Raw genomic sequence first — 27627 nt, forward strand, 5'->3', positions numbered from 1 at the left:
AGAGGACTGGGATGCTCCCAACTGAGAGCAGTCCTTCAGCTGGGTCTTCTCATGGTCACATTATTTTGCCTACGATGGCTCATTGCCTAAACCAGGAGGCCAGAGTATCCCTGATAATGTACACAAGGTTAAAAGAAAAGCATTAAAAACTGGTAATTCTGGAAAGTATCGTGATGATTCTAGTTCCTCAAAAACCAAGAGAAGAAATTCTACTAAAGTACGCATTTATCGGGGGTAAAGACGACCCAGATAGCATAGGAGAAAATGGTTGTAAATAACCTGAAGCTGCAGAACACAAATTCTTTCAAAAACGGGATTTTTTAGGAGTTCTTGAAAATGCCTTTAATGTTAGCTGCTCTATTCCGCTGATAATTCATTTGGAACTTTTGACGTTTGATCAAGTGTCAAATGGGGGAAATGAAACGTTATCGCAAATAGGTAAGATTTCGATGAGAGAAACAGTCGGGTCTGGGCCGCACCCGGTAGCGAGGATCCTCTCCCTGGCTGCTAATGCCGGTGACGACGACGGAACTCTAGGCCTAAGGCGGACCTCGCGATCCCGGGCCGGGGCCGGGCAGGGCAGGCGGGACACGGGGAGGGAGTGCTGGGACTGAAGGTCGAAAGCGGCCGCCACGGTTCCCTCTGGAGCACCTGTCCGCTCAAGAGACCTCCACCGGATACGCTCCCCGGCCAGTCGGGGCTCCCGGAAGTTCGACCTCCTGACGTTTTGCTTCCGGTTCCGCTGGCTCCTTCCGGTCGCCATGGCGACGGGGCGCCTGGGGGTCGGAGAGACGCTAGGGGCCCTTAACACGGCTCTGGGGCCTGGCGACCCCGTGTGGTTCAAGGAGACGCGTGCCCGCCACCTGCGCGCCCGAGACTTTCTGGCGCCGCGGCCCGCGCTACAAGCGCGCTTCGGGGACGGACAGGTGGGCGCCATACGGGCGGGGATGTGCGGCCAGGGGCAGCGCCGCAGCCTGCTCACCGCCCTTCCTCCCGCAGGTGCCCGAGCGTGTGGTTCGTGCGGTCGCCGGCCTGCAAGGCCCCGGAGTGGCCCCAGTGCTGCGCTGCGCGCCGACGCCCGCGGGTCTGGCACTCCAGCTGCAGCGGCCCGCCGTCTTCGAGCGCGTGCTCGGCGCCGTGGCCGCCTATGCCGCGCCCGCCGCGCCCGCCGCACCCGGCCCGCGCGTCGTCCTGCACTGCCCTGCGCTGCGCAGCGCTCCTGGCGTGCTCCGCTTGAGCCAGCTGCGCGCCGTGCTCGTGGCCGATCATTTGGCGCGAGCTCTGCGCGCTCATGGGTGAGCGCGCAGCGGGTCCAGAAAGGTTGGGGTGGCGAGCTGGGCCTAGAGCCGCTGCGGGTGGGAAGGAGGGGGAGTTGCACCGGGTGCTTGGGCTGAGACGGCCGCGCTTGCTCCCCAGGGCGAGTGTGCGGCTAGTGCCCGCCGTGCGGGACCCGCACATGCCGACCTTCCTGCAGCAACTGTGCGTGGACTGGCCCGCTGCCTCCCAGAGAGCCGACACCGAAGCCCTGAGGAGCCTCGCGCTTGCAGAGCTTAGCCCTGCCCGGGACGGGGGAGCCCTGACCCCTGGCGTCCTGGGCACAGTGTGCCTGAAGGAGGTGATGCAAGAACGGGGACACGCAGCTGGCTATGACCCCAACCTGGACAAGTGTCTGGGTAGGAGCTGGAGCCTCGCAGGACGGAAGAAAAGGTGGGGACCCTGTGCTCCGGGCTAGCTCAGCACCCCTGTGTTCTCTGCAGTGACTGAGGATCTGCTCTCCGTGCTGGCGGAGCTGCAGGAAGCCGTCCGCCACTGGCCTGGGGACGGCCCTGCAGGCCTGGTGAGTGACTGACGCCCAGCCCGTAGGCCTCTGGCAAGCCGTGTCCCGTGTCCGCCCAGTGACCGTCCTCCTACCTTGTAGGCTGCGGCCGCAGAGGCTGATGCAGACGGCTGCATGGTTGTACACGTGGTGAGCTGTGAGGAGGAGTTCCAGCAACAGAAGTTGGACTTGCTTTGGTGGAAGCTGGATGTCCAGGCTCCTCTCACACAGGTGGGTTAGTGATGGTGGCGCGCCCCCTGCCCCCACCAACCTGAGGGCCCTTGAAAACCCATCAAGGGGCACGTTAGCTGATGAGCGCATAGGGGACACCTGATCTTGAGGGGGCTGTTGGGCTTGGTGAATGGGCACTTGGGGTGGGCGGAGCGTCCTGGGAGAAGAGGTGGGGTCTGGAGGCACACCCCAGAGAACACTTAAGAATAATAGATTGGGGAAGCGGGACTGTGTGCTGAAGGGTGGGCTTGAGAGGGAGGCACAAAGCCTGGTGGCAAAAGGCTGGGGGAGTCCAGGCACCGGGTTTAGCTTCTTTGAGGGATTTATTGCTGGAGGGACGGCCACCTGGGCTAAGCGCCTGCTCTCTTCCTGGCAGAAGCACCTGGTCTGTGGCCCAGTGAAAGCAGCTGGTGCACCAGGCACCCTGACTGCTCCTGAGTACTACGAGTGAGTGAGGCTGGAAGGGAAGCCACCGAGTCAGGGCAGTTGAGGTGGGGGGACTCAGCACTAACCTCCCTGCCCCAGGAGGCGCCCCCCTCCCCAAGGCCCTCGGCTCACTCTTCTCCACATGCAGTCTGCGGCATGCCCAGGTGTGCAAGGCGTCGGCACTGAAGCACGGCAGGGAGCTAGCACGAGGTGCGCCTGGGGGAGCCGGGCTGGGAGAGCCGCGGGCTAGGATAGGGCAGCGGGCTGGGGGAGCAGCGGGCTGGGAGGGCAGCGGGCTGGGGGAGCTGGCCGGGGGAGCCGCGGGCTGGGAGGGCAGCAGGCTGGGGGAGCTGCAAGAGCTGCGGGCTGGGGGAGCCCAGTTGTGCTCCACGGTGGGGGCAGGGCATCCCCTTCCCTGCCAGCCCAGACTGGGGGACCACTCCTGCAGACCCAGCCTGGACAGAGGTCTTCAGCGTTCTCTCTGTGGCAACCATCAAGTTTGAGATGCTCAGCACAGCTCCGCAGAGTCAGGTGAGCCCAGGGGCCTGAAGAGGATCGGGGCTTGGGGAACAGACTGCGTTGTGGCTGCAGCTGTGCCCCCCTTCCTCAGCTCCTCCTGGCCCTGGCCGACGGCAGCGTTTCCACAAAGGGCACCAAGAGTGGCACCTTCGTCATGTATAACTGCGCCCGTCTCGCCACACTATTTGACGGGTATGAGCACAGCATGGAACAAGGTCTGTACCCCACTTTTCCACCTGTGAGCAGTCTTGATTTTTCACTGCTACAGGATGAGGTGAGTGTCCTGGGTAGCTGGGCACCTGCAGGAGGTTGGGACCTCCCCTCCCAGTGCCCTTCTCCACCCTCCCCTCCTCTCCCGCCCAGGGCGAGTGGCTGCTGCTCTTCAATGGCGTGCTCCCCTTCCCAGACCTGCTGAGCCAGACCGCAGCCCTGGCGTGCGCGGCCCCGGGGCTCCACACGACTGCACGCACCGAGATGGTGAGGCAGAGAAGACTGGGACAGACACCGCATGCTTGATGCTTTATTCTGGGCTGGGCATGAGATCAAAGAAACCGGCCAGTGACTCAGTCTCTGTGTCTAGATGTGCAAGTTCCTGGTTCAGCTCAGCATGGATTTCAGCTCATACTATAACCGCGTACACATCCTAGGGGTAAGTACAGCAAGGCGGGGGCGGGGGGGCGCGCTTGCAGGGGTGCAAGGGAAGCAGTGGAAGAGACCAGCAGGCCCTTTCTCTCCTCCAGGAGCCTCGACCACACCTGTTTGGTCAAATGTTTGCCCGTCTCCAGCTTCTGCGGGCCGTGCGTGAAGTGCTCCACGCTGGCCTAGCCACGCTGGGTCTCCCTCCACTGAACCACATCTAAGACCACAGAGACCCCGATATCTAGGAATGTTTATAAAGTCATCACCTGGAAGAAAGATAACAAAGATTTTGTTACAGACCCGAAGCCAAAATAAATGGCTTCTGTTGCACACGAAGCCTGGTCCCGTTTGGACGCAGTGGCGTAGGTTTGGTCGGCCCGAACAGCACCCAGCTCACCTCCAGCTCCTGCTCTGAAGTCAGGAACCCGCGGCTGCCGCCTCCTCCCCTCGGGCATACTGGGCATGGGCACAGACGGTCGCTCCTGTTCCACCCTGTCTGCGAGCAGGTCCCATGCCCAGCACGCCGGCCACCGCGGGACGCCTTAATCATACCAGTTGTACACCTCAAGCCCCTGGCCCCCAAGAGCACAGCGGTGGCCAAACTCAGGGCTTACAGGCCAGCAGTCCATGTCAGCCACGTCGGGGACATGGTACACGGTACTGTTCATGAAAGTGGGCTCACCATGCCCCAGACGCCAGAAGGTCAGCCGCTGGTCGATGGAGGCTGAGACCATGAGGCTCGGGCTTAGGATCCTGAGGCCTGTCACATGGGCAGCATGCGCACAGGGGACGGAGTATTCCTCTAGCGCATGCAGCTGGGGCACCAGCTCAGCACCCCCCATGGCCTCTTCCAGCTCCGGGGTCTCCACAGCCAGCACAAAGACATGGAGGGAGCCATCCTCACTACCACTGGCCACGAGATGGCCCTCACGTGTGGGCAAGGTGTGCAGGCTGTTGACACCACAGCTATGAGCCTGGAGGGTCAGGCACGGGGTCCCCAGCCCTGGAGGAAGAAGATGGTTGTCAGGGCCCAGCCTGCCACATGGGCGAAGGCAAAGTGGGAGGTGGGGAGGGACAGACCTGGCTGTACACTAGCTACTCACGGTAGGGAAGCCCAGGGTCTGTTGGAGGTTCCAGGGCAGTGGAGCCATGGTCCAGCACGGTAGTGAGATCCCAAAAGGCCAGGCTGCCGTCAGTGGCTGCACTGCACAGGAACAGCCTCCTGGGAGCCAGGAAAGGGCAGCAGGTCAGTGAGGGAGATGGAAAACAAAAAGAGACCCTACCCGGCCCACACAGGGCCCCCAGGCAGCCCCTCTCACCGCCGCTGGTTGGGTGCCTCATGGGTAAAGGAATGGACCTTGAGGACACACCGCTTGTGGTGGAAGGTTTCAGCCAGGAGCTGCAGCCGCCGCCCCGAGTCCTGCAAAAGGAAGAGCCTGGGGGGCGGAGGGTGGCCCAGCTCAGAACCCACTCTGGACAACCTTCCAGCCCTTGTCTCTTGGCCCAAGGCCCTCAGCTCTCACCTCACTGCTCCATCACTGCAGGCTGCAGCCACAAGGGGGCCAAGGCCAGGCCGGTCGAGCTCACACACAGCTAGGGACATGTACCTGCAGAGACAACCCCGGGCAGCCATCAGGGGAAGCCTGGGAGCAGCTGTAAGGGGCTTGCCCTGCAGGACACCACCCCATGCTCCCATCTCACGGTGCGCATGTTACCTGGTCTCTGGGTCCACCTTGACCATCCGGTGCCGATTGCGCTGCCGGTCCCAGTACTCATCTAGCCGGTGGGACGAAAGGTGCATGACATGGCAGGCGAGGCGGCTTGGGGTGCTGGGGTCCAGGGTGACCATGAGGCTGAAACAGTGCATCTCAGCCCGGCCCCCCGCAGACACGACATGAGCAGTCAGGCCTGGCTGAGGATCCTGAGGGCCACCTGGGGTACCGATGCCCCACACAGCCAGGGCACGCACGGAGGAGATATGATTACAAACCGCTGTAAGCGCATGGGCCGAGCCGGTGACTGTGGGGAGCGCCAGGACGCAGACGGTAGTGTCCTCGCTGCACGTGATCACGATGTCAATCAGGCCCGGCCCCTCGCTGCCAGGCTCCAGGTGGTCGGGCTGCATGAAGCTGGGCACCTCAAATTCAGGCCCCAGAGTGATGGTGCCCACACGCTTCACGCAAGTGATCTCACGGCCATGCAGGCTCTCGCGGAGAATCACATGTGGCCGGGTGCAGCCACCCAGAGCCCGGTAGAGCATGACATCCCCATCCTTGAGGTAGGCAAAGGCCATAGCCGCCTCGGTATCAGAGAAGGCCCAGGAGCGGTGCCCTCCACCACAGTTGACGATGTGCAGCTTTTCATGTGACCGGGGACTCCACACCACAAACTCATTGGCATGGAAGCCCAGGATGACCATACTCCCGTCGGCCACCATGCGGAGCCCAGCCACCCAGTTCATGCCTCGACAGGACTTTTGCCTTAGGACGGGCTGCAGTTGGCCACCTCGCACAAAGAGCTGGTAGTAGGCGCCATCGCGCCCTGTGGTATACACGTAGCCACCATGGCAGGTGACTGACGTCACACCCTGCTTCCCATGCAGAGAAGGGAGGGTGGACACAGGGCCCCACTCAGTCGAGGCAGTCTCACTCCCACCACTGCCACTCCCTGCTTCAAGTGCTCCAGCAATAGCTCCGGCCTTGCCCCCAAGCCCAAGATCCTTCAGCAGAGCTGGTCTGGAGGGAAACAGCAACACAGAGCCCCGGCGGTCCCCACACACCAGGAAGTCACCAGGGGGTAAGAAGGCACTGCACGTGTGCCATCTCTGCTTGCTGGGAGGCAGCAGATACCGGCAACGTTCCTTTACAAAGATGGCTTTGCCGGAGGGCGCAGCTGAGATTTCCAGGCAAGCCACCACACCGCCAGGGCCCGATGCCAGCAACAGGAGTTCCTCATAGCCACGCAGGGCCCAGCTCAGACTATGCACTTTTCCACGGAACAGGGTCAAGTCCACGGCTGCAGTTGGTGTGTTGATGGGGACAACCTTGACACGACCCTCCCCATTGGCCATGGCACAAAGTCCGAAACCCTCAGGACCAGGGGCTGCCTCCAGGAGGCAGTAGGACTGGAAGCGCTTGTCCTCCAGCAGCTGCTCCCAGCACTTGACCTCAAGGTCGTAGAGATACAGAGCCCCTGTATCAGTCATTGCCAGCAGTCGCCAGGAGCCAGCCAGTGTCACAGCCTTGAGGGTACCTGGCCTGCTACGAGACTTGAAGCAGAGAGCTGAGACCCCTGAACCCGGGTACCCACGCCCCACCAGGTGCCACAGCCGGATGCCTGAGTCATCGCCCCCAGTGACCACCCAGGCCTGCCTCTCATGGGCAGCTACAGCCCGGATTCCACGACCCTGGTGGCCCCGAAAGGCCTGAAGAATCTCACCTTCGTGGCTCCATACCAAGCACACACAGTCCTCTCCTGCACTGATAAGGTAATTCTCTAGGAGCTTGACCTGCCACACCCGGGCACTATGCCCAAAGCAGTGCCCAATATTCTGTACCCGACCCCCAGGCACCCGCAGGTCACCCACCTTCCAGATGCGGACACTTCGGTCCTCTGAAGCTGTGGCCAACAAGCCCTTGCTTTCCAGGTACGACATGCTGAAGATGACACCCACGTGCCCACTGACTCGACGGTCAGGGGCCACAGGCTTATTGTCTATTAAAGCGGCCGCTGGGTACCAGACGAGGAGCTGATTGGAAACTGCACCTGCCACTATGGTCAGCTCCTTCCAGGTATCTCCGATCAGACAGGCTGAGGAGAGGGTGCACCTGTCTGTGCAGGGCACCTCCTGCAGCATGCACCCTACCACAGGGTCGTACAGCACTACCGAGTTATGGCCCAGGGCCAGGGCCACATTGCCCTCAAGCCAACGTGCATCCCAGATCCAGTCAGACATGTTCCACAGGCCAGAGCGCCAGAGCTCCCGGAAGCGGCCCTGTCCCCAGCTAATTTTCACAATTCGGAGTCCCTTGCTCCCAAACACAGCCACCATAGCCTCCGAGTCAAGGTCTCCATTTGGTTCTGGTCGCACCCGGAACCCATGGATAAGATAGTGGCCAAGCACGTTCTGCACACGCTTCATCATCCGCAGATGGCCACCAAAATCGAGGCTGTACACCAGGACATCCGGCCCCTCGCCTAGACAGAAGCAGAGAGCAGCATCAGAACCTCACTCAGTGGGGCGCCTGGGTGGCTCAGTTCTTCGACTCAGGTCATGATCCCAGGAGCCTGGGATCGAGCCCTGTCTTGGGCTCCCTGCTAGGTAGGGTGTGTGCTTGTCCCTCTCTCTCTCTGTTCCTTCTCCCTCTGCTTGTGCTCTCTCTCTCAAACGAATAAACAAAAATCTTAAAAAAAAAAAAAAAAAAAAGAAAAGAACCTCATTCAACTCTGCCAAGCCACGAAGAGGCAGGGGCACGGGAAATTCAGGCACGTAGTATAGCCTGCGAATGCATTAGAACATACCATCCCGCGGACTTGAATCCTGGAAAATCCTTGGTCTCAGCTTCAGCTGGACTTTCAGTGCTGACTTTCGGATGCCTACCAGTCGCTCCAGACAGTTCAACCTGGCTTCCTCAAACACCGCCTCTTCCTCACCCCACCTGACTTCTCCTGCTTCCAGCAGGAACCCTCAAAGCCTTCATCCCAAATCCTCAGCTGCATCTGTCTCTACACACACTCTTCCCACTCTCCCTCCCCCAGGGAAGAGGCTGTCCCCAGACGTGATCCTCCCACCTTGGGGCCACAGCAGAACCCCTCTGGATTTCCAAGAGCTTCTTGCAGCTCCGATGTGAGCATGTTCAACACTGACGGGAAAAACCAGGACAGGCAGCCCCAACTTTGGCAGCCAAGGCTCCCGTGACCCTCAGCTGCCTTCTGGCTGCCCGGCGGGGCCCTCTTACTCTACTAGCTCACCTTCAAATTCTCTCCACTCTCCTCACTCCACTGATTGCTCCACTGACCGTTACCACCCTCTACCCAGCCCGAAACCAGGAAGCTCCCTGCTTATTCCTCTAAACTTCCCACATCTTCTCATGTTCTCAGTCGCTAAGCTCCATGTGCTCATTTTCTAAAGATTTTTCAAATCCTCCCCAACATAGTGACTTTGGTCCAGGATATCTATCACCTGTTAACACTAACAGTCCCTCATGCTATCCTTAGCCTGCAATCTCAATCTTTTAATGCTCAAGAGACATGCGTTGAGCATCGATTATAAACCAGACAAGGAACTACAGCTGGAGCAGTGAGTAAGAAGCACAGACCCAGGCTCCTGGCCATCAGACAGACACTAGAGAGTATCACCCAAGTAACCTGCATTGTTATGACTTTGGTAAGTTCCAGGAAAGAACTATGCGGACTGCTTTATTCTAAAAGAGGGAGATCGCTCCAGTGATTTTCCCTCCAGAAGACATCTGGCAGTATCTGGAGACATTTCTAGTTGTCACAACTCGGAGTTATGCTAAATGGAATTGAGGAATAGAAGCCAGGGATGTGGGGCGCCTGGGTGGCACAGTCGTTGGGCGTCTGCCTTCGGCTCAGGGCGTGATCCCAGAATCCCGGGATCGAGCCCCACGTCAGGCTCCTCTCCTGGGAGCCTGCTTCTTCCTCTCCCACTCCCCCTGCTTGCGTTCCCTCTCTTGCTGGCTGTCTCTCTCTGTCAAATAAATAAAATCTTTAAAAAAAAAAAAAAGAAGCAGCAGCAGCCAGGGATGTTGCTAAATGTCCTGCAAATCACAGACGACCCCTCACACAAAAAAATGATCTGGGCCAATATGTCAATAGTGCTGAGAATGAGAAACCCCGGTGTCATCTATGCAACTTGGTGAGTGTCGGGGGAGGCCACCTTGAGAACATAACATTTAGGCGGAGGAATCAACAAGCAGTGGTAACCAGAGAAACAGTATGGGGGAGATGCGGGACCCTTTCTTGGCAGATGGAAAGCAAGTTTAATGGCCCTGAGGTGAGCAAGAACTGTAAGCTGTGTGGTTGGAACAGGAAACAAAGGGCTCAAGGATGGGCTGAGAGAATGCTGCTGTGGGGGTCCGGGAGCCAAAGTTGCATGGCCTCCAATGATGGCAGTAAGGTAGAGAAATAGATGCCACAAGTATGAAGTCAAAATCAACCAGACTGGCTTGGGGACTGAGGGAGACGCTTGGGCTTGAGCACCTGAGTGGCTGCTGCTCTCCCTGCTCAGCTGGAGCACCCACAGGATGATTTCAATTTGAAGGCAGCTGTGCACTTGGGCCTGGAACTCACAAACAGGGCTGGAAATTGAGATTATAGGTGCACCTGGGTGGAATCTGAGAATTGCAGCAATACAAAAGTCACAGGAGCAGGGGAGTTCACTTGAAGAGCTTTCTAACCTGTATTTCCCAAGTCATTTCCCTGCTTAAAACCCTTCATGAAACCTCTTTCCACCATCATTGAGTCAGATGTAGGCATAAAATGATCTGGCCTCCACTCATTTCTCCAGCCTCTTCTCCCAGACCCCACCCTTGCTCAGCCTCACAGGAACTCCCTCATTCCCCCAAAGTAACAAATTCTCAACCTCAAGGCCTTTGGCAAGCTTATCCTCTGCCAGGAACTCACCTCTTCTCTTAGCTCATTCTTGTGATCCTTTGGGTTTCTGCCTACCTCTCCCCTCCTGCAGGAGCCTTCGGAGTCTAACCCGTGGTAGGAACCTTGGGCTCCCAGAGCCCCCATACCAGATCACAACTGGGCCACCTCTCCACAAACACAAAACCACCCCCTTAGGATAGGAAGCAGCTCACTCAAGGCTTGAACGCCAGTGCCCTGCCTCTGGGCCCTTAAAAGACAGCAGCACCACCATCAGTCACTAGTGGCTTCCTCTTGGGCCTCGAAGCTTTCTAGGGCTCTGCTGTTTCAGGTCCCAGGCTTTTGAGGGCCTAGGCTTCTCGACTTGACCTTCCCCGAAGGGCCATCAACACTGGATTTCCTGGATGCAACCATCTCAGAAAGGGCCTCAGCGTCTGCCTCCCCAAGCACCGGCCCATTCAGAAAGGTCTCATCCCTGGTTTCCCGCCACCCCATCCTCGTCCCCACCTTCCACCGAGGAGCCTCACGGGCCTCTGGGAGCCCACAACTCCGCCTACCGGGCCCCGCCCTCCCCCGAGAGGCCACACCACAGACCGCCCCCGGACCCGCCCACCTTAAGGGGGCTCACCCCCAACCTCCCCCCTCGGCTCCCCGCAGCGGCCACACACCTCTCTCCCTGCCTGCCCCGCCTCCCAAGCCACTGCGTTTCCTGGAATTTTCCCGCGGCCCCACCTCCCTTTCCAGGTCAGCTGCAGATTGTTAAGGAACTCGATAGCCACGTCGGGTTTTGTTTTTTGTTTTTTTTTGTCTCTGGGGCTCCTCCGGCCGGGCCTCCAGCCCGCCATCTCCTGGGCTCTCACCCCCTCGGTCGGGCTTCATTCATCCCGCCGCCCGTCCTCCTCCTTGGGGGCATCCCTTTGTTCTCATGGTCCCGCCCCATGCGAGCGCCCGGTTTCTTCTCCGCTAGCGCGCGCCTCGAACCAAACCTCACCCGCCAACAGCCGATCCCCCACGCACTCCAGACCCGTGACCGGGAGGAGTATGAGCTCCGAGGTTGCCCGCGGCCAAACGTAGTCCTCGTGAGCGTCCATGTCGGTCCCTTGGCCAAGAAGGGAGCTGAGTTCTCGCGAGACGAACCTTCCTCGCGCGCAGCAGAGCCGATCTGCAGGGGCCTTAGCAACAGGTAGCGGAGCCCAGGGTCGCCCGCTGCCGATGTCCAATCAAGACCCTTCGCCCCACGAAATCCTGCTCGTCATTGGCGAGACCGTCCTCGCCCCTCCCTCTGACGTAACGCTTGCCGAGCGCAGCGGCGGGCTCCTAATGGCCCGATCTACCTCCCCCCAACCCCACCTGCGGCTTTTCGGCCCGGCGGCTCAAAGCCGTATAGTTTTATTTGAGGGGGCAGCATGGATCTGTACACAATAAATAACACGAATATAGGAACTGTGCCCTAATCGCGGCTGGAGGCGGGTATGGGGCAAGACATCGGCCAGGCCTTTGGCCTGCATCTGGACAGGGGGAAGGCAGGTCCCCCGACCCGGGGCGGCGGGCGGCCTGGGGCTGGGGGCTGAGGCTGGCACTCCCCTCAGAGCTCCACGCGCGCGTCGCGGTAGGCCCGGTCCAAGGCCCACTCCGGCTGGGAGTCAGTGCCACCTTCGCGGGCCAGGCGCGCCATCTCCTGCTGGAATAGCGCCTGCCGCGCCCGGCTGGGGTCCACATTGATCCAGTTGTTGGCAATCCACTTAGTGCCGCTTGTGACCAGGCAGCCCCCGTGCAGCGAGTAGTCGTCCACGTCGCCCACCCAACCTAGGAGAGGAGGAAGGTGTGAGCAAGGGAGATGACCAGAGGGACTCTGGGCTGCGCTGACCTGAGCTTGACCTCATACAGGCCAAGGGCATGGCCAGGGTGGGCCCAGCTGTGCACACATAGGTGGCAAAATCCGGCCCCACAACCTCCTTGGGGGTTCAGCATCTCTCTCCAACTAATGCACTGACAACACTAATGGTCTTCTGAAACCAGCTTTATTGCTGCCAGCCCTGTCCGCAGCCTGGGTTGGTGACAGATGTGTCCCCAGCCCCAGTGAGCTGGAAGGCTGGAGCATTGTGGAATCAATCACAGGGGTCTAGATAACCCAGGAGGCTACACAGGTGCAGGCCGCTAAAGTCACTGAGGATGATCTTTGCGGTACACCAGGGGCAGAAAAACATTTGTAGCGGTGCCGGAAACATCCCACCGGGGTGGCCATCTGGGCTAGATAAAGGGAAGCTTCCCTCAAGGCACCCTTGGCCTGATTACAGGCCCTCACCTTGTCCATCAGGCAGGTAGTTGTACCAGAAGACTGCTGTGCCCTGCCGGGGCTTGACACGCAGGTTCCCCTTGTCACAGTGCCTCCGAGTGTCACGGAGATCAACATCATCCTGAATCAGACTCTGTAGGCAGCAGGATGGTGGGGTTTTCAAACCTCCCCCACTGTATGGCCAAGAGCCAAGGCCAGGCAGCCAAAAGTGGCCAGAGAAAAACCAGTCAGAAGTGCCCAAGGCCCAAGGGATCACTTGGGCCCGTCATCCCAAGTTTGGAGGGGTATATACTATGACTGCCCAAGGCCCTGCCATCCCACCAGAGTAACAGCCTGGTTGGCCCTTACCATTTCATCGTAGGTTCTGTTGTCGGCTACAGGGAAGACAGTCTCGCCCCCACCGGTGACGTTGTTCAAATAAAACAGTACCGTCATGTAGCTGTAAAGCAGGGGGCCCACTGAGCAGCTGTGGACACTCCCACGGGCTGACCTGTGGGCAGGATAAGCTGCCCAGGTTCCCAAGGGCCAGAAGGGCAGGCTGAGATGAGTGACAACACTGCAAGTCAATGCCAAGATGTCCCTAGCCTGTCCTTCCTCCCGCAAATCCAGTCTCTTTCTTTGTGTCATGATGTTTTGTGTGACCAAGATCACAGGTGCACTTAGCTAAATTACGTGGCTGGCTGGGAAAGGTAGGCTAGCAGAAGCAGCACAATCCTGCAGGAGGGCTGGCTGGGAGTAGAAGGGGCTGACCCAGAGCAGTCACACGAAGAGAAGAGACCTGCCTCTGTGCCTGAGCAGGGGAGGGGCACACAGCTTCAAAAGGAGAAGGTGAAGCCTCCAGCAGTGGAGGAGAATTGAGATCCAGGGGAGGGGGGCGCCAAAAAAGCTAGAGACCCAGCCTTGCCTCAGCACTCTGGGGACAAGTTTCAGCATCTGTAGGTACCTTAGTTTGGCCACTAAGACAAGATGGCCACCCCTTTCCTGCCACTTGGTAAACAAACTGGGGAGAGAGATGGGGTATCCTCAATCAGGACGGCCCAGTGCTCTCCTGGCCCCATACAGGGGGCATACCGTTAGGGCAGGGCTGTGTTTATGTCATGGGAATGCCTGGTCTGGGAGTTGAAGGCCACCCCGGGTGGGAGGTACTTGCCGGCAGGAGGTCTCGAAGGGTACAGACTCATTGGCTACCAGCTTGGTATGGGAGCAGATGGTCTCTGGGTACACAGGCCCGCTGTCCACATGGGCATGGTAGTGGCCTCCCTCGCCATACCGCACAACCTGCAGTGGCTCGCTGAGCTCCACGATTTCAGGTGACAGGCGGGTGAGGCGTAGCACCCTGGTGGGCAGCAGGCATTCAGCTGGGCAGTCCCATGCAAGGTGGCACCCTGAAGAAGCCAGACCCCGGACCTGCCACAAGCTCTGCCCCTGCCCACCTCCCCTGGAAACCCTGAGGCCCTCCAACCCCCGACCAGACTGGCCCTGCAGGAACAGGAAGGGGTTACTCATGAGCACTTCTCCCTGGATGCCAGACACCACGCTGGGTGGGGAAGATGAGATTTCCACTAAATTGGGAGCGGGGGTCACTCCCTCCAGGAAGGAGGTTGCTTATCTAAAACCCCTGGCTGCTCAGGGGCAGGGGGTCCTGTGGACAGAGATAAGAAGTCATTTCTCTAACTAGCAAAACACAAACATTCCAATCTATTTCTAATCCCAAATGTATATTGTTTGCCCACAATGAGGGGTAATTTGCCTTTGTTAATTGCCTGTCTTTTAATGGGTCCTAATCCCGGTCTAACAAGTAGAACTTAATTCTGAGTTGGCTAATCAAGCCTGTCCTCTTGGCCCCAGCCAAGAACTTCTGTGAGAGCCCCCCGTGGCCTGCTCCTGCTGAGGGGCTCACCTCTGGCGGATGGCACGCATGACGTGGTGGGCACCTTCACCCTGGTAGAGCCATGTGTGGTGGCTGTTCCGCACCAGCTCGCTGGACGCCGCCTTGTGGCTCCTCATGTACTTGTGGAAGTCCCGAAGGTCCATGTCGGAGAACTCCTGCAGGCTCAGCACTCCTGCGCAGGGCACCCATCATCAGTGCCCCCCAAGCCCCTGTGAGGAGGTCACGGCAGCAGGCTGCACCATCCTACCTCTCCCTGGCCTCAGCCACTGGGGGACCACGTGCACCTGTCCCCCAACCTGGACTCTTGGGTCAGATGAACCTGGCTTCTGCCACATCAGGCCCTACAGGAAGACCTGGGGAAGTTCACTTCCTCAGTTTAAAGCCGGATTTGGTCCCCCAAAAGAAGGAGCCCAACCCCTACTAGGGCCAGAGCTGAGTGACCAAGGGAAGCTTGAACCATATGGCCAAGTCCCCCAAGGACTGCCCCTGGCCCTTCAGCCTGACTCTAAAGCACGTGGTGGCTACCTTCTGGTCCTACAGAGGGTGAAGAAAGAGCAGTCAGTGCTGGGTTCCATCCAGGGCCTTCCACGCTGTTAGGTTTAATCCAGGGCTGGTGCCCAGGAGGAGTTCCCTTATGATCTCAGGTCCCATCCTGAATGGAATATATCTATCTATCTAGCCAGTCCTGCCTGCTGAGTTAGCAGTCAACCTCAACAAAGAAAGCTAGGCCACTCTCCCAAATGAGAACACTCTCCCCTGTGCCTGCCCAACCCACAAAGCAGGAGCTCCACTTTCCTGGGGTTCTGGAAGAGTAGCTGGTGTCCATGTTATCCTGGCTGAACCAAGGGAGAAACCTACCTTCCTTCTTCTATCTCTCTTTCTCTCTCCCTCACTCCCTTTCTTCTTTCTTTCTCTCTTTCTCTTTCTTTTCTTTCTTTCTTTTAAGTAGGCTCCATGCCCAGCGTGGAGCCCAACATGGGGCTGGAACTCACCACCCTGATATCAAAACCTGGACTGAGATCAAGAGTCTGACGCTTAACCAACTCAGCCACTCAGGTACTCCTAAGGGAGAAGCCTTCTATTGTTTGGCCCAGGTTTCTCTGAGGGTGGGGAACACTCAAGGCCTGGAGGCCAGTCACGGGCTCTGTTCATACGAGCAGGAGCAGCACGATGCCCCTCCAGCCACAGGTCTTGGTCAGATCCTTCCCTCTGGGTTCACCAGCCATGGGACCATTCTTCCGAGTCCTATTTCACTGTTGTACCTTCCCCATTTCGCCCAGAATTTGGGCATGTGAGTGATGACCTCACCTCAGTAACGCCCTGGGAGTTATTACCAAAGGGGGGTGGGGCACTTGCATGACAGCTCCCCTACCCAAACCACCCCCAGCAGTTAGCATGACTCTAGGTGAGCAAAAGGAAGGCAAGCAAGATCTTAGTTAGACCAGAGAGGGTGTCTTCTGGGGAAGACCCCGTGCCTGGCTGGAGAGAGGCAGACGGAGCAGGGGCAACAGCCAAGCTCCAGCTGGCCTCACCGGCCTTCTACTCCTGCGGTACCTACACTGCCAGTAATTCCCCTCCTGGACCCCAGACTCCGCCTGTCAAGGTCAAAAGGGCCTCCAAGAACTGCCCTCTAGACTGTCCCCAAGGCGAATGGGAGGAGCCAGCCTACTGCCCAGGAGTGAGGGCCAGGCTGAATCCTCACCTCCTCATCTCTGGCTACTCTAGAAGCTGGGTACACAGGGGACAGGAGGCTCACAGGAACAGAACTGTGGCGAGGTATGAGCTCACCATCACCATCAGGGTCAGCCTTGATCGCAGAGTACATCTCCTGAATGTTCTCTGGAGTCATCCACCGTCCATTTCCCAAGCGAGTCTGGGCCAGGACCTAAAGCACAAGATGGTCCCTCAGTGGAGTGGCGCCAGTGATGGAGGGCCACCAGAGCATAGCCAGCCGCCCAGTTCTTGCTGTAAGGGCTAAGGGTTCAGGTGATGGGGTAATGGGTGAGGACCCGGGACAGAGCCCGAGGTCCCTGAGCTGAAGGGAGGGTAGGCAGAGAGGCCCACAGGCATCTGGGGAGGTGGCCAGGAAGACAGCTAGGAGACCTGTGGGCCATAGGCGTTCCTGGCCCTGTTGGGACTGTGGCCTTCATGGCCAGCACTGTCAGCTGGCTGGAGGCAGAATGAAGCACAGGACTGTGACCCACCCAGATACTCCAGGTTAGATGGGGGAGGCCAAGGCCTCGGTGCAAACAGGGTACAGGCACCAAGGGGAGGCCTGGCCAGGGCATGACTACCAGGCTTGTCAAGAAGACCAGGCTCAGTGGGGCACTCTGTATAGGCAAGGGACCCTACACCCTGCCAAGACCTACGTGAGAGACACGTAAAAGAGAGATGCAGACTTCTGGCTACCCTCCGACCTGCCACCCCCTCCACCATGAGTTCTGTACGGTCCCCAGCCATGGCAGCCACGAATCCATACCACGGATGGCACACCACCCAGGAATTGTGGTAATGAATGTCATCACCCCCAGGGGGATTCTCCTGCCACCTTCTGGGAATCCTAAGGCAGCAAGGGGCTCTCCAGGGAAGGAGAAGGGGCCCCTGGAACTGGGCATGCCCAAGCTGATCTGAGATGGCAACTGACTCTTGGGGCCAGGGCTGAGCAGGCCACCAGAAAGACAATTCTAGGCACTCCCACCCTGGGCCTACTCCAGGCCCCAGGATCCCAACCTCACGGAGCTGCAGGCGACCATCACGGTTCTGGTCCAGCAGCCGGAAGAGGTCTAGCTGGCTGACCTGCATTGTGCCCATCGCTTCCTCGTATTCTTCAGTGGGCAGAATCTGGCTGCGCTGTAACCCCTTCATCTGGGCCAGCTGGATGATGAGCCGACACTCCTCGTCACTCAGGAAGCCAGGGATTTCTGCCAGAAGAGGAGGTGGGTGAGGCCAAGGACTGAGCCAGGGCACTGATGCAAGCAGTACCTTCCTCTCTGCAGAGCTCCTAGGTACTCCTGTCCCCTGGTGGTCGCCAGGTCAGGACTTCACACACCTCTTTACCTCTACTCTGGACTCTGACCCCAGGATTGAGTTGTCCTGCAAAGGCTGGCCAGCATTCAGAATGTGGGGCTTTTTTCTTTGATGCTGAGAGCACACATTTCCCAGGGGAGCCAAGGGAAGCTTGCTAGAGCTATGCTGAGCAGGGGCTCGCCCACCTTGGGGTGGGACTGAAGGCCAGAGGGTTGACCTCCACTTTTGATTGGGTACATACTTGAAAGTGGGGTGATGGTGACTGTGTTTTGTTTTCATTTTTGCTTTCCAGCATTGTTCAAATAAAAACAAAGTGTAAAACCTTCAGTGCCGTAGGCCAGTCCTTGCCCTCCACTCTCCTGCACAAGTGGGCGCCGACCATCTGCCCAGGCTGAGTTGCCCAGTGCCGGCATGTCCGTCAGTGGGGTCTCTTAGGTTTTTAGCAGATGCTTTGAGAAGATGTCCCGGGTGTCCTTTGCTTTCTAAGTCCGAGTAAAGGCCAGGCAGGCTTGGGGCCTGGCTTCAGTGGCTGGATGCCCCCACACCAGCTGCACAAGCAGCTTGGTCAAGCTGGAAAGTGAGTCTCACACCTGCGGAGCCCACATCCCAGTGGCCCCAGGCACTTGTAGACAGGAGCGTGGGCCCTGTTTCCTTCCGTCGTTTCTGGAGGAGAGGACTTCCTTAGAAGGGGACCAAGAGGCCCACAGGGGAACTGGCTGGAGGCAGGACCCTGCTGCCACAGTGACCCCTCAGAACTGCAGAGCGGTCTACCACCTCTCTGGGCTATACTCCTGGCATTAAGTTCCAGGCATTGCCAAGAGGAAGGAAAATGGCTGCTCAGAGCCAGGACTGGAAGGGTTTTAGTGGTTATCACAGCAAATCACGCTTAGGTGGTACAGTTCTGTGCCCTGTCCTAAGCACGTCATCAACTCCTTAATCCCCATTCTCATCCTAGGAAGCCGGGCCCCTTCAATTTGCCTTTCTCATCCATGACGCATAACAGGCAGAGACATGAGCAACTAGCCCAGAGCCTCCCGGGCTGCTGTACTCGAGTCCACGCTCACGACCAAATTCAGCTTCCCTAGATAGATGACCCAGAGGTGAGGACACTGAGGGCAGGATAAAGGCCCCTACCCAGGCCTGCTTGACCCCCCACCCAGCAAACCCATAAAGGGTGTGAGCCCTCCACTGCGGGGGGGCGGGGGGGCGCAGCTCCGGACAATGGGTTAGACGGAGCTGCTATTCAACAGTCACCTCCTGGTAGCTTAAAAACTAGATAAACAAACAAGAACAGTAAACCAGAAAAAGAAAAAACACAGGCCCAGGTTTCTTCAGTTTATTAAGTGCTGGTAATCCGCAGGCCCAAAGATGCCACCGACCTCTACAGTTCCCTGCAGCGTGCTAATCAAATGCAAATGGCCCAGGCCGACACATTGGGGCCTAACCAGATGGGTCCCAGCACCTGGGACCTGCACAAACACTGGCTCCTGGGGTGTGGGCACAGACCTATAAAGGCCTCAGCTTCAGCCCATTAAGAACAAGGCAGACAAAGCAGGTGATGGATCAAGGGCTGTGGCTGTTAGTGGCACTAGTGGTGCTGTGGGGTGACAGCGGAGCAGGGGCTCCCTGGGGCCCCACACGGTGCATGCCCATTCCCCAAGCCATGGCACTGTGCCACGACATCGGCTACACAGAGATGCGGCTGCCCAACTTGCTGGATCATGATACAGCAGCCGAGGCTCTCCAGCAGTCAGTCAGCTGGCTACCCCTGCTGGCCAGGGAGTGCCACCCTGATGCCCGCCTCTTCCTCTGCTCCCTCTTTGCCCCTGTGTGCCTCGACAGGTAGGGCAGGGGCTCCTAGGTGTGTGTGGGGGGAGGCACTTTCCTCTGCCAGGGCCTGTTCACTAACCATTGCCACGTACCTCTCAGTGCTGGGTGCCGACAAGGGTGGGGAGGGAAATGAAGGATTGTCTTGTCAGGGTGTTCCTGGCCCAGGGGAGCAGGTGCCCATGGGACAGAGGAGACATAGGCAGGGGACCACCAATGGTGAGCACCCTTGGCATCAAGGGCTCTTCAATGTCAAGGTATGGCAAATGGGTAGGCCGCTTTGGGCTGGGGGGCTGGAAGCCCCTCTCCGGTGAAGTGTGGAAGCTGTCTGCCCAAGAGATCCTGGCAAGAGATGGAGCTCAATCGAGCGCCTTTTCTCTGAGTCCAGAGATCGCAAGGCTGAGTCCTCTTCCCCAGCCTAACCTACCCCGTGAAAAACAGCTCCTTGAGTTCCTCCTTTGCAGACTGAAGGACCTTGCCAGAACCTCAGGGTGACCATGCCAGTGGCACCAAGAATGGGTTCTTTCAAAATCCAATGATCCGGCCTCTGCTCTTTGCCAACCCAGCCCTGGCCAGAACCTGCAGTCTCCCGCAGGCCTTTCAGGACAAGAGGGAGGGCCCTGCTTTCTCCCTTCAAGATGGGGAGTGAAGGCCCAGAGTGCAAGGCCCTTTGTATACACCCCTCTCCGCGGCACTGGACGTTCGCCCCAGCTGGAGGGGGAGGTGCGCTGGAAAGCTGGAAAGCAGCCCGGGCCACGTGAGGACGGTGGGGGCTGTAAGACCCAAGCCCGGCACGCCCGGCTGAGAGCCGTTGCTAGGTGACCAGGTGTCGTTGCCCAGCAACCGCGCAGTCCCTCGCTGTGCTCTGTACTGGGAGCTGCGGGGGGCGGGGGGCGGAGGGCGGAGGGATAGGGGCAGGGGAGGAATGGAGGGGGGCCCAGCCCGGAGCCCAGGAAGCAGGGTCCTGAGCGCCCCCTCGCCCCGTTCCTTCCATCCTCCCCCCCCCCACCCACCCCGCAGGGTCATCTACCCGTGCCGCAGCCTGTGTGAGGCCGTGCAGGCCAGCTGTGCGCCCATCATGGCCTGCTACGGCTACCCCTGGCCTGCCATCCTGCACTGCGGCCGCTTCCCCGCCGGCCACGGCCTCTGCGTCGCGGCTGTCTCCAACGGCTCCCGCCTGGGCCGCCCACGTGAGTTCCCGCACGGCTCCCAGCCCCGGCCCACGGGCAGCGCCCCACCCTCCCAAGCTACTGCCCGCAGGGCCAAGTACACAGGTCTCCCTGGTAGGGGAGACAAGGGACCGGCCACAGCAGCGGGTCTCAGAAAGGATGAACAAGGGGCCAGAGGGAGGGCCCAACCCCCCCCTCCGGCGCTGGTGGCCCCTCCCCCACTCGCTCCCGGCGGAGCCTCACTCGGCCCCTTCCCCCAGTACCGCGCGCCAGCTGCAGGGACTGTGAGTTGCAGGACGCCCGCTCGTCCAACGAGGTCCTGGACGTGCTCTGTGCCAGCGACTTTGGTGAGCCCCTAGCGTCCAGCACCCCTTACACCCACCTCACAAGTGCCTCCATCCCAGCTCCCAGCTCGGTGTAAGAAAAATGAAAGAGGGGACACTCAAATGCTATACCTGGTTAGAGCTACGAAATAAATGCCTTTAATAAGAGTGGCATTGCTAAAAGAACACACCAAACAAATCTGCCTAGGAGGGTGGCAGCCAGGACTTCAGCCCTTCTCTAGGGCTGAAGAGTAGAGCATCAAAGAGGGTGTGGCTCACCAGGTGGAGGGGATGGGGGTACTCCTAGAGGCCCTGCGCATCACCCCACTCCTCTGATCCCATTCAGCAGTGAAGGTTAGGCTCTCCCGATGCAACGGGTCAGCCTCTGGTCTCTCAGACTGCCACCTGGACTCGCGGCTAGAGGTGCTGAAGGCAGGCCCACTGCCGGCCGTGGAACTGGCCCCTACTCTGCGTCGATGGCTGCAGCTGGATGCCACGTGCGTGCACAACCTCTTGCGAGGAAGGCACACTGGGACCTACGTGCTAAGCGGGGAGGTGCAGGGCCCTCGGCTGCTGGTAACCACAGCCTATGTCTGGAGCCAAGGCCACCGGAATCTGCAGCTGGCCATGCGCAGGTGGAACCATCACCAGTGCCCAGAATAGGGGTTCATACAGGCAGGGGGAGCCTGCCACAGCCTCGGCAGCAGCCAGCCACACAAAGCCCGTGCTGCCCTGGACACACATAAAACCCTCTAGCTGTTGCCCTTCATGGATATTTGCAGACCAGAGTCCAGAGAAATCTCAGGAAGGACCCAAGCAGGGCAGAAGCCCACTTCTGTGGCCACAGCTAAGGGGCCCCTTCCTGAACTGCAGTGTTCTGCCCGGACACGAAGGAGGCTGGCTCCCTGGCAGGGGAGTGTGTGCTGGGTAGGCAAGACCACCTTTCTGTCCTTCCCAGGCCTGGGATGACAGCCTGGCTATTGCCCACAAACCCCGGCAGCCCAAGCTGTCTCAGGGCAGGTGCAAAGCCTCAGGCTATACTCATCCTGGGCAGGATGCTGCTTGTCAAGCCCCACACAGACTCAATTTTATCTGCCCAACCTTTACTGAGCCCACAGTTTCACCAAGCTGCAGCCCCGTGGAAAAGCACACGGGGTGGGGAGAAGTCCATACAGAAAACTGCATTAAGCTGCTTACAAACCTGGACTTACATACACACAGTTTTTTCCCTATTTCTGGGCCTCCAGCGTTTGTCAAGAATACAGTTTCTTAAGTAACTGCCTAATTGTTTTCTTGAGCTGACTTGGAAATCCTATGATGAAGCGGGCATGGTTTTAAGATAAATTGTTTTGTGTACTGGTGTCAATTACTCATTTACCTTAAATAGTTAAGAAAATGGGATAAAACTCTTGTTGGCCTTCTGGAAGCGCCCCCTGCTGCTCTTGAAGGGAATGCCAAATCAGGGGGGACCTGCCAGAATGGTGGGACGTCACTCTGAGTAAGCAGACAGGTGCTGGTCTGGCTGAGTGCCCAGTAAACCCCTCCAGCCAGCCAGTAATGCCCAACAATAGACACAACTCTGGCTGCTGACTGCACAGCCAGCACGAATCAGGCCTCTCCCACATGCAGCTCACTTTTAGGGGCAGAAGTATGAATGACAAGTAAATACAGAAGACAGTCTCCAGTGATGCTAAGTGCAGAGAAGAAAACCAAGCAGGCTGATCCAAGGGTGTCTGGGAACCTCTTAAAACCAGTTTGAGGTCAAGAGAGGTCTCTGAGGAGGGGGTGTGTGCGCAGAGGCCCAATGGAGCAGAAGGCACCTCTGTGGGAAGAGCCAGGTCTGAGCTTTCTGGTGGAGGGCACAGGAAGTACAAAGGCCCCAAGGCAGCATGAGCTTGGGGACAGCACGGAGTGAGGAAGGCACAGCAGGAGATGAGGGCACCACCAAGGGACACTTAGAGGTGAAATGGGAATCTCGGAGACTTTTAAGGAAGGGGGTAGTAAGACTGATCTGCTGTTTAGACACAGAATGGGGGTGGGGTGGGATGGAGGAAGAGGTGAGTCACGTGAAAGGCGGCAGTGTCCCCAGAGAGATGACAATGACTCAAAACTGGAACACCTCCCTTCTGAACTGAACAGGACGAAGTCCTCAGCTGACTTCTGATGGTCCAAATCCTTGTGAAATGCCTACCACAGTCAAGTAGGTATTATGTCAAGAGCTTAGAGTGGGGGCCTTGGTGGTCCAGGTCCCACTTGCCCCAGGTCTCTAGGGACAAAGGTGCGAAACAGGGAAATGTTTCCCAGAGGGAAAGACTGGAGGTTGCATGGGGTCTTCCCCATGAAGTGGTGGGGCTCCCTCCCCTGGAGATGGGGGCACTCCGGGGTAGAACCCAATCCCCTTGCCCCAGCTTACATCCTGAATAACCACCCCTCAAACCCTGGCATGTTGGGTCCCTGGGGCTGAAGGTCACAGGTTTGGAGCCAAGAGCAGCAAGGCAGAGGTGGCAGAGCCCACAGCAGGCCCATTCTCCTTGGGCCCTCCTGCCTTTTTGGGGTGACAGTAGATGAATAAACGGGCAGGTACAGAAGACAGACACTGCTTCTTCTTGAGGTAAGGCTTCCTTCTTTGGATCCATCCAACACCATAGCATTCAATAGCTGCCCCCCCTCTGACATCCTCTTCCCTGTGCTTTCCCTGCCTCACAAGTGGACTTCCTATAATCACTGATCTCTTCTTCACGTGGCTCACCTCATTTACCAAGGAGCAAGCCCCAGGACTTCCTGGGTAAAACCTGGGACACCATCCACCAGCAGACTCAAAGTCCATGTAAGAGTTGGGAGAAAATGGGGGCCACAGCTGAAGGTTCTTGCTGCAGCGGTTCAATTCTCCCAGCCATGCCCTTTGTAATTTGCAGATACATAGACCCATCTGATGGCTTAACCAGAACCAGTTTATCTTGCATCAGATCTCTCCTGCTTTCTATACTTTATGGGGTTTGGATTTCTCATTCTCTGCTTTGTAGGACTTTGATGCAACAGCTGCATTGTTAGGGGGTGAGGGATACAGTTATGGGTCATGGTTCATTTAATTTGACATACATCTGAATTAAGAACATACAGGTCCCAAGAAGGCTGAGAATACAACCCCTTCAGACATGCCTGTTCACGGCAGTGTAGCAGTAAAGGGGTGAGGTTGTTCCCTTTGCCTGGATCACCCTTTCTTGACAGCCCCCTGGCTTGATCCCATAGCTCCTAGTTCAAATACCTTTCACAGGGAGGCCTACCTTGGTCACCCTATTAAGAGTTTCAAGCCCAGTTGAAATTCTGCCTTATTTTTCTGCAATCATTTATCACCATCTACATCTCACATATATTTGTTTATTGTCTGTCTCCTTATTTGAATGTCAGCTTTAGGTATGCATGTGTGTTGTTGTTGTTTTGGTTTGTTTGTTTCCTATTTTGTTCAATGCTGTGTTCCCAGCACTTAAAATAGTGCTTGGCACAGTCTTCAATCTTATGCAGTAATAATAATAATAGCAACAATAACCTTTTAGGGCTCCTCCCACAACAGGACAGATATAACCTATTTCCCCTTACACTGCATGCATGTGAAATCATTCTCATAGGTCTCGGCATAATTCTCAACCAGGGCCCTCTGCCCCAGGGGTAATAGCATGTGCTCAGATGCTCTGCTTTGGTCCCCAGCCCCCTCCTTAAAGCCCCTAACCCACACCATCCTCCAACAGGCAGGAACAGCCCCAGGTCTGCAGGTAAGTGTGTTACTGAGACTGGGTACCCAGGGCTAGGTGGGCAGACCTATCCTGGGCAAGGTCATGAGTCTGGGGAACCCAGACTAGTTGACACTGGTGGTCTCTGAAGGACTTCAAGAGCCTTCTCAGCTAGCATGTTGGCTATAGAGTACAGCTCTAGAGGCAGGCTACCTGGGTTCTAATCCTAGCTTCTCCCCTAATCTAGCTGTATGCGTCTGGCCAACAATCGAAGCTCTCTGTGTCTCACTTTCCCACCCAGTGACCTGAGGGTGGGATCCACACCCACTCACATAGGGGTTGTAAGAATTAATTGAAATGATCACGTGAAGCCTACCACGTAACCAGAGCTCAGAAAATGTGAGCTTATAATGCTGGCTCCAAATGAGGTCATGCTGGAAGGTTTTGCCTACTTATGGCTGAACACAACTCCATCCTAAGAACCCTCAGGGGACCACGAGATCCACTTTGGGAGTGAGATTCCTCCTCAGAGGCCCAGAGATCAGTTAGGACCTGGTTATCAGTCTCTCCCACCCTCCCCCAATTCTAGAATGTGACAGAATTAATGATGGCAGGAAGTGTCCAAAGATGGTTTCAATGAAGTGTTTAGACAATTGCTTCAGGGTCACATTGCCCAGCCCTGTAATGGAAGGATCAGCTGCCAGAGTAGGGGTCAGAGAGGGGTGTGTAGAAAGGTCACCCTGTGACCCTATTATAGAGGTGGGGGTTGGTACTTCAGTTTGGGAAACCTTTGGGTGATAAAAGAGCTACTCTGAAGCAGCCATTTTCAAAACAGAAGTCACGTGGCCAAAACGAGCCTGTAGGCGCCCCCAGACAGCAGCCCCTGGCCCTTCCCAGGAGCACCCAGCTAACTTACCGAAGAGCAGCGGCTTGAGGCTGAGGGTTCGGATGAAGTGATCCCTGTCGGCGACCAGCTGGACCTTACGCTCGTACCCCACCTAAGGGAAAGGGGCACCGCGGGCAGCTCGGGCCCCAGGCCGCGCCGCCCGAGGAGGGTACAGGCGCCCGGGCCCGGAGCGCGACGAGCCGAGCGAGGGGTGCGCGCGGGGCAGACGACGCAGAGAGCAGCGTGGAGGTCGTGGGCTGCGCGGCGGCCGTCACGGGCTTGCCGTGCAGGGCCTGGAGCGCGGCGAGACGGGGGTCCTCACCTTGATGCCCTCGAGCCGGGTGAGGGGACCCAGGGTCGGCGCGGGCCCGGGGCCCTGGGCGCGGCGCTGGGGCCCGGGGTCGCTGCTCTCGTCGCCGTTACTGTAATGCACGAAGAGCAGCAGCGCCAGCACGTTGCCCAGGTACAGGTGCACAAACACCATCAGCACCAGGAAGTAGGCGCGCGAGCAGATGCCGCGGGGCTTGCACAGCGGCCGGACCGGCGCGTCCTCGCAGTCGCCCAGCCCGGCCGCGTCCCGGGCTCGCTCGTGTCCAGGCGGCGCCCACTGCGGACTCGCGGCCTCCGGCCTCGGGGCCGCCGCCGCCGTCGCCGCCGCCGCCGCCATGGCGCCCAGGTCGCGCGCACGCCCAAGGGAGGGGCCGCGGGGAGGCCCGCGCCGCGCCGCGCCGCGCCGTCGCCTGGACAACCGCCGCGTAGCCTGCGCGCGCCGCGGTCTCTAGGCGACCGTGCCTGGGGATGCTGCACCAGCCGGCGCCGCCCGCGCCCGGCCCTGCGCGGCGCTCCGTCTCCCTTGCGCCCTGGACCCCGGCCCACGCTGAAGTTTCTCTTCCCGGGGTGGGCTACTGTCAGGAGGAGATGCACACTCCCCAGGGCAGAAGCCAACTCCCTCCGCCGCCCCCAATGCAGAGGCAGGCAGGAGCAGCACCGTTAAAGGAAACACCATTAGTAGTTTCTCCGTCCCCTGGTTAAGATGCACTTCCCTCTTCCCGGAAAAGTATGGCCTGCGTTTTCTCGCTCCCGGGAGTGGGGTGACAGCGACGAAGCAGTGCCAAAAGATGACTCAATAATGCGGCGGTTTGGGGGCGCCGCGGAAGCCGACGACCGCGCATGTGATGGTGTAGGGCCCACAGCTTTCGGCACTGTCGCTCACCAGCTTAGAAGGCCAAGAATGCCTTGGAGGCCTATAGGAGTCAGGCCTTAAGAAGCAGCTGCCTGAGGTTCAAGGTCGCATATGAGCATAGACGGTGGGATCCAGTCTGGAGTGGTCAGAGAGGGCTTCCTGGAGGAGCCCCGGCACCAGGAAGCTCAAACCCCTAACAACAACCTGCAGGAATGCAAGCAGGTATTCAGGTACTCTGGTGCACAGGAACATTCCTTGCCTCAAAGCCGGCACAGGGGAAGGGGGAGAAAGGCACTTTTCTGTAAGAAAAGGACTTTTCTATAATTGAGACACCATTGCCTCAGAGAAAAATAGACAAGATTGGGCGCATCAGGGTGGTGTGGCTGTAGTTGGCTCAGAGGAAAGAAACTCAGATGATCACCAGGTATGGAGGTGGAAGGACATACCAGTGGCCACGTTCCAAAGCCTGGTCATTTTCATGCTCCCTGCTCTTCTGGGGCTGGATTATCCTCAGAGATGCACAGGCCCCAGGGCAGAAGCCAACCCCTCCAGGTGGACAGGCAGACAAGAGCGGCGCCACTGAGTCAGGTCTCACTAGTGGTTTTCCCTTTACACTGTTAACAGGCCTCTCTCCCACCCGTTTTCTTCCAGAAAAGTGGCGTCTGCATTTTCTGGTCTCCCCAGAGCAGGCCAGGGGCTCCAAAGGCGGGCACACCTCCTTCTCTTGGAGATTCTACACACAATGGCAGGTTTCACCACAAGCACATGGGTGCCTCCACTCATCCAGCCACCCTCAGGGACCATCTTGTCAATCTCCTTAGGATACTACAGAGAAACACTGCCCAACCAAAGGGGACATTATGGACGTTTCTAATGGGGAAACGTCCTAACGTTCTAACCCCTCCTCCCCATGGGGTAATGGGAATTGTTATAGTTCAGCCGGAATTGGGATACCTCCCCATGGGGTAATGGGAATTGTTATGGCTCAGCCGAAGTTGGGATGCTGACCAAACACCACCAGTGGTCCAGTATTCTGCTTCAGATGGAGTGGGAA

The 27627-nt window shown here is 58.2% G+C and overlaps 3 protein-coding genes across 6 annotated transcripts; 1 reads left to right on the forward strand and 2 right to left on the reverse strand.

Moving 5' to 3' along the window:
- Positions 1-324: 324 nt before the first annotated feature.
- DALRD3 (DALR anticodon binding domain containing 3) lies at positions 325-3961 on the forward strand. Of its 4 annotated transcripts, none has more exons than XM_040628840.1 (12): positions 327-926; positions 1000-1295; positions 1417-1673; positions 1758-1837; positions 1919-2047; positions 2424-2494; positions 2622-2683; positions 2901-3004; positions 3084-3266; positions 3356-3469; positions 3573-3641; positions 3733-3961. In XM_040628840.1, the coding sequence occupies exons 1-12, from the start codon at positions 762-764 to the stop codon at positions 3850-3852; spliced, it is 1650 nt and encodes a 549-aa protein (XP_040484774.1). In that variant the 5' UTR covers positions 327-761; the 3' UTR covers positions 3853-3961. The 4 variants fall into 4 exon arrangements, with proteins under 4 accessions (XP_040484772.1, XP_040484774.1, XP_040484773.1 ...); XM_040628841.1 differs by having other exon boundaries at positions 329-926; positions 2922-3004; XM_040628838.1 differs by having other exon boundaries at positions 325-926; positions 3573-3961.
- On the reverse strand, positions 3864-11359 carry WDR6 (WD repeat domain 6). The gene is made up of 7 exons (XM_008703805.2): positions 11235-11359; positions 5347-7828; positions 5155-5238; positions 4951-5067; positions 4735-4853; positions 4029-4634; positions 3864-3897 (listed from the first exon to the last, which is right to left on the reverse strand). Exons 1-6 carry the CDS (start codon positions 11332-11334, stop codon positions 4174-4176), a joined length of 3363 nt encoding a protein of 1120 aa, XP_008702027.2. The 5' UTR covers positions 11335-11359; the 3' UTR covers positions 3864-3897; positions 4029-4173.
- A 257-nt stretch (positions 11360-11616) lies between these two features.
- On the reverse strand, positions 11617-26057 carry P4HTM (prolyl 4-hydroxylase, transmembrane). Its single transcript, XM_040628238.1, has 9 exons — positions 25713-26057; positions 25421-25502; positions 17161-17351; positions 16219-16315; positions 14440-14602; positions 13690-13875; positions 12888-12978; positions 12549-12672; positions 11617-12049 (listed from the first exon to the last, which is right to left on the reverse strand). Exons 1-9 carry the CDS (start codon positions 26055-26057, stop codon positions 11829-11831), a joined length of 1500 nt encoding a protein of 499 aa, XP_040484172.1. The 3' UTR covers positions 11617-11828.
- Positions 26058-27627: the final 1570 nt, after the last annotated feature.

This window comes from Ursus maritimus, unplaced genomic scaffold (genome assembly GCF_017311325.1).
Source record: "Ursus maritimus isolate PB19 unplaced genomic scaffold, ASM1731132v1 scaffold_14, whole genome shotgun sequence".
NCBI classification, from domain to species: Eukaryota; Metazoa; Chordata; class Mammalia; order Carnivora; family Ursidae; genus Ursus; species Ursus maritimus.

Coding starts and splice junctions, on each gene's coding strand:
- P4HTM (XM_040628238.1), bottom strand. CDS start 26,057: ATGGCGGCGGCGGCGGCGACGGCGGCGGCGGCCCCGAGGCCGGAGGCC. Junction 17,352..25,420: donor CCTCAAGCCGCTGCTCTTCG/GTAAGTTAGCTG, acceptor CTCTTCTGGCAG/AAATCCCTGGCTTCCTGAGT. Junction 12,673..12,887: donor ACAGAACCTACGATGAAATG/GTAAGGGCCAAC, acceptor TGCTGCCTACAG/AGTCTGATTCAGGATGATGT.
- DALRD3 (XM_040628838.1), top strand. CDS start 762: ATGGCGACGGGGCGCCTGGGGGTCGGAGAGACGCTAGGGGCCCTTAAC. Junction 927..999: donor CGCGCTTCGGGGACGGACAG/GTGGGCGCCATA, acceptor TTCCTCCCGCAG/GTGCCCGAGCGTGTGGTTCG. Junction 3,005..3,083: donor GCACAGCTCCGCAGAGTCAG/GTGAGCCCAGGG, acceptor CCCCTTCCTCAG/CTCCTCCTGGCCCTGGCCGA.
- WDR6 (XM_008703805.2), bottom strand. CDS start 11,334: ATGGACGCTCACGAGGACTACGTTTGGCCGCGGGCAACCTCGGAGCTC. Junction 7,829..11,234: donor GGGGGATCGGCTGTTGGCGG/GTGAGGTTTGGT, acceptor GCTTCTGTCTAG/GCGAGGGGCCGGATGTCCTG. Junction 4,854..4,950: donor GAGGCACCCAACCAGCGGCG/GTGAGAGGGGCT, acceptor CCTGGCTCCCAG/GAGGCTGTTCCTGTGCAGTG.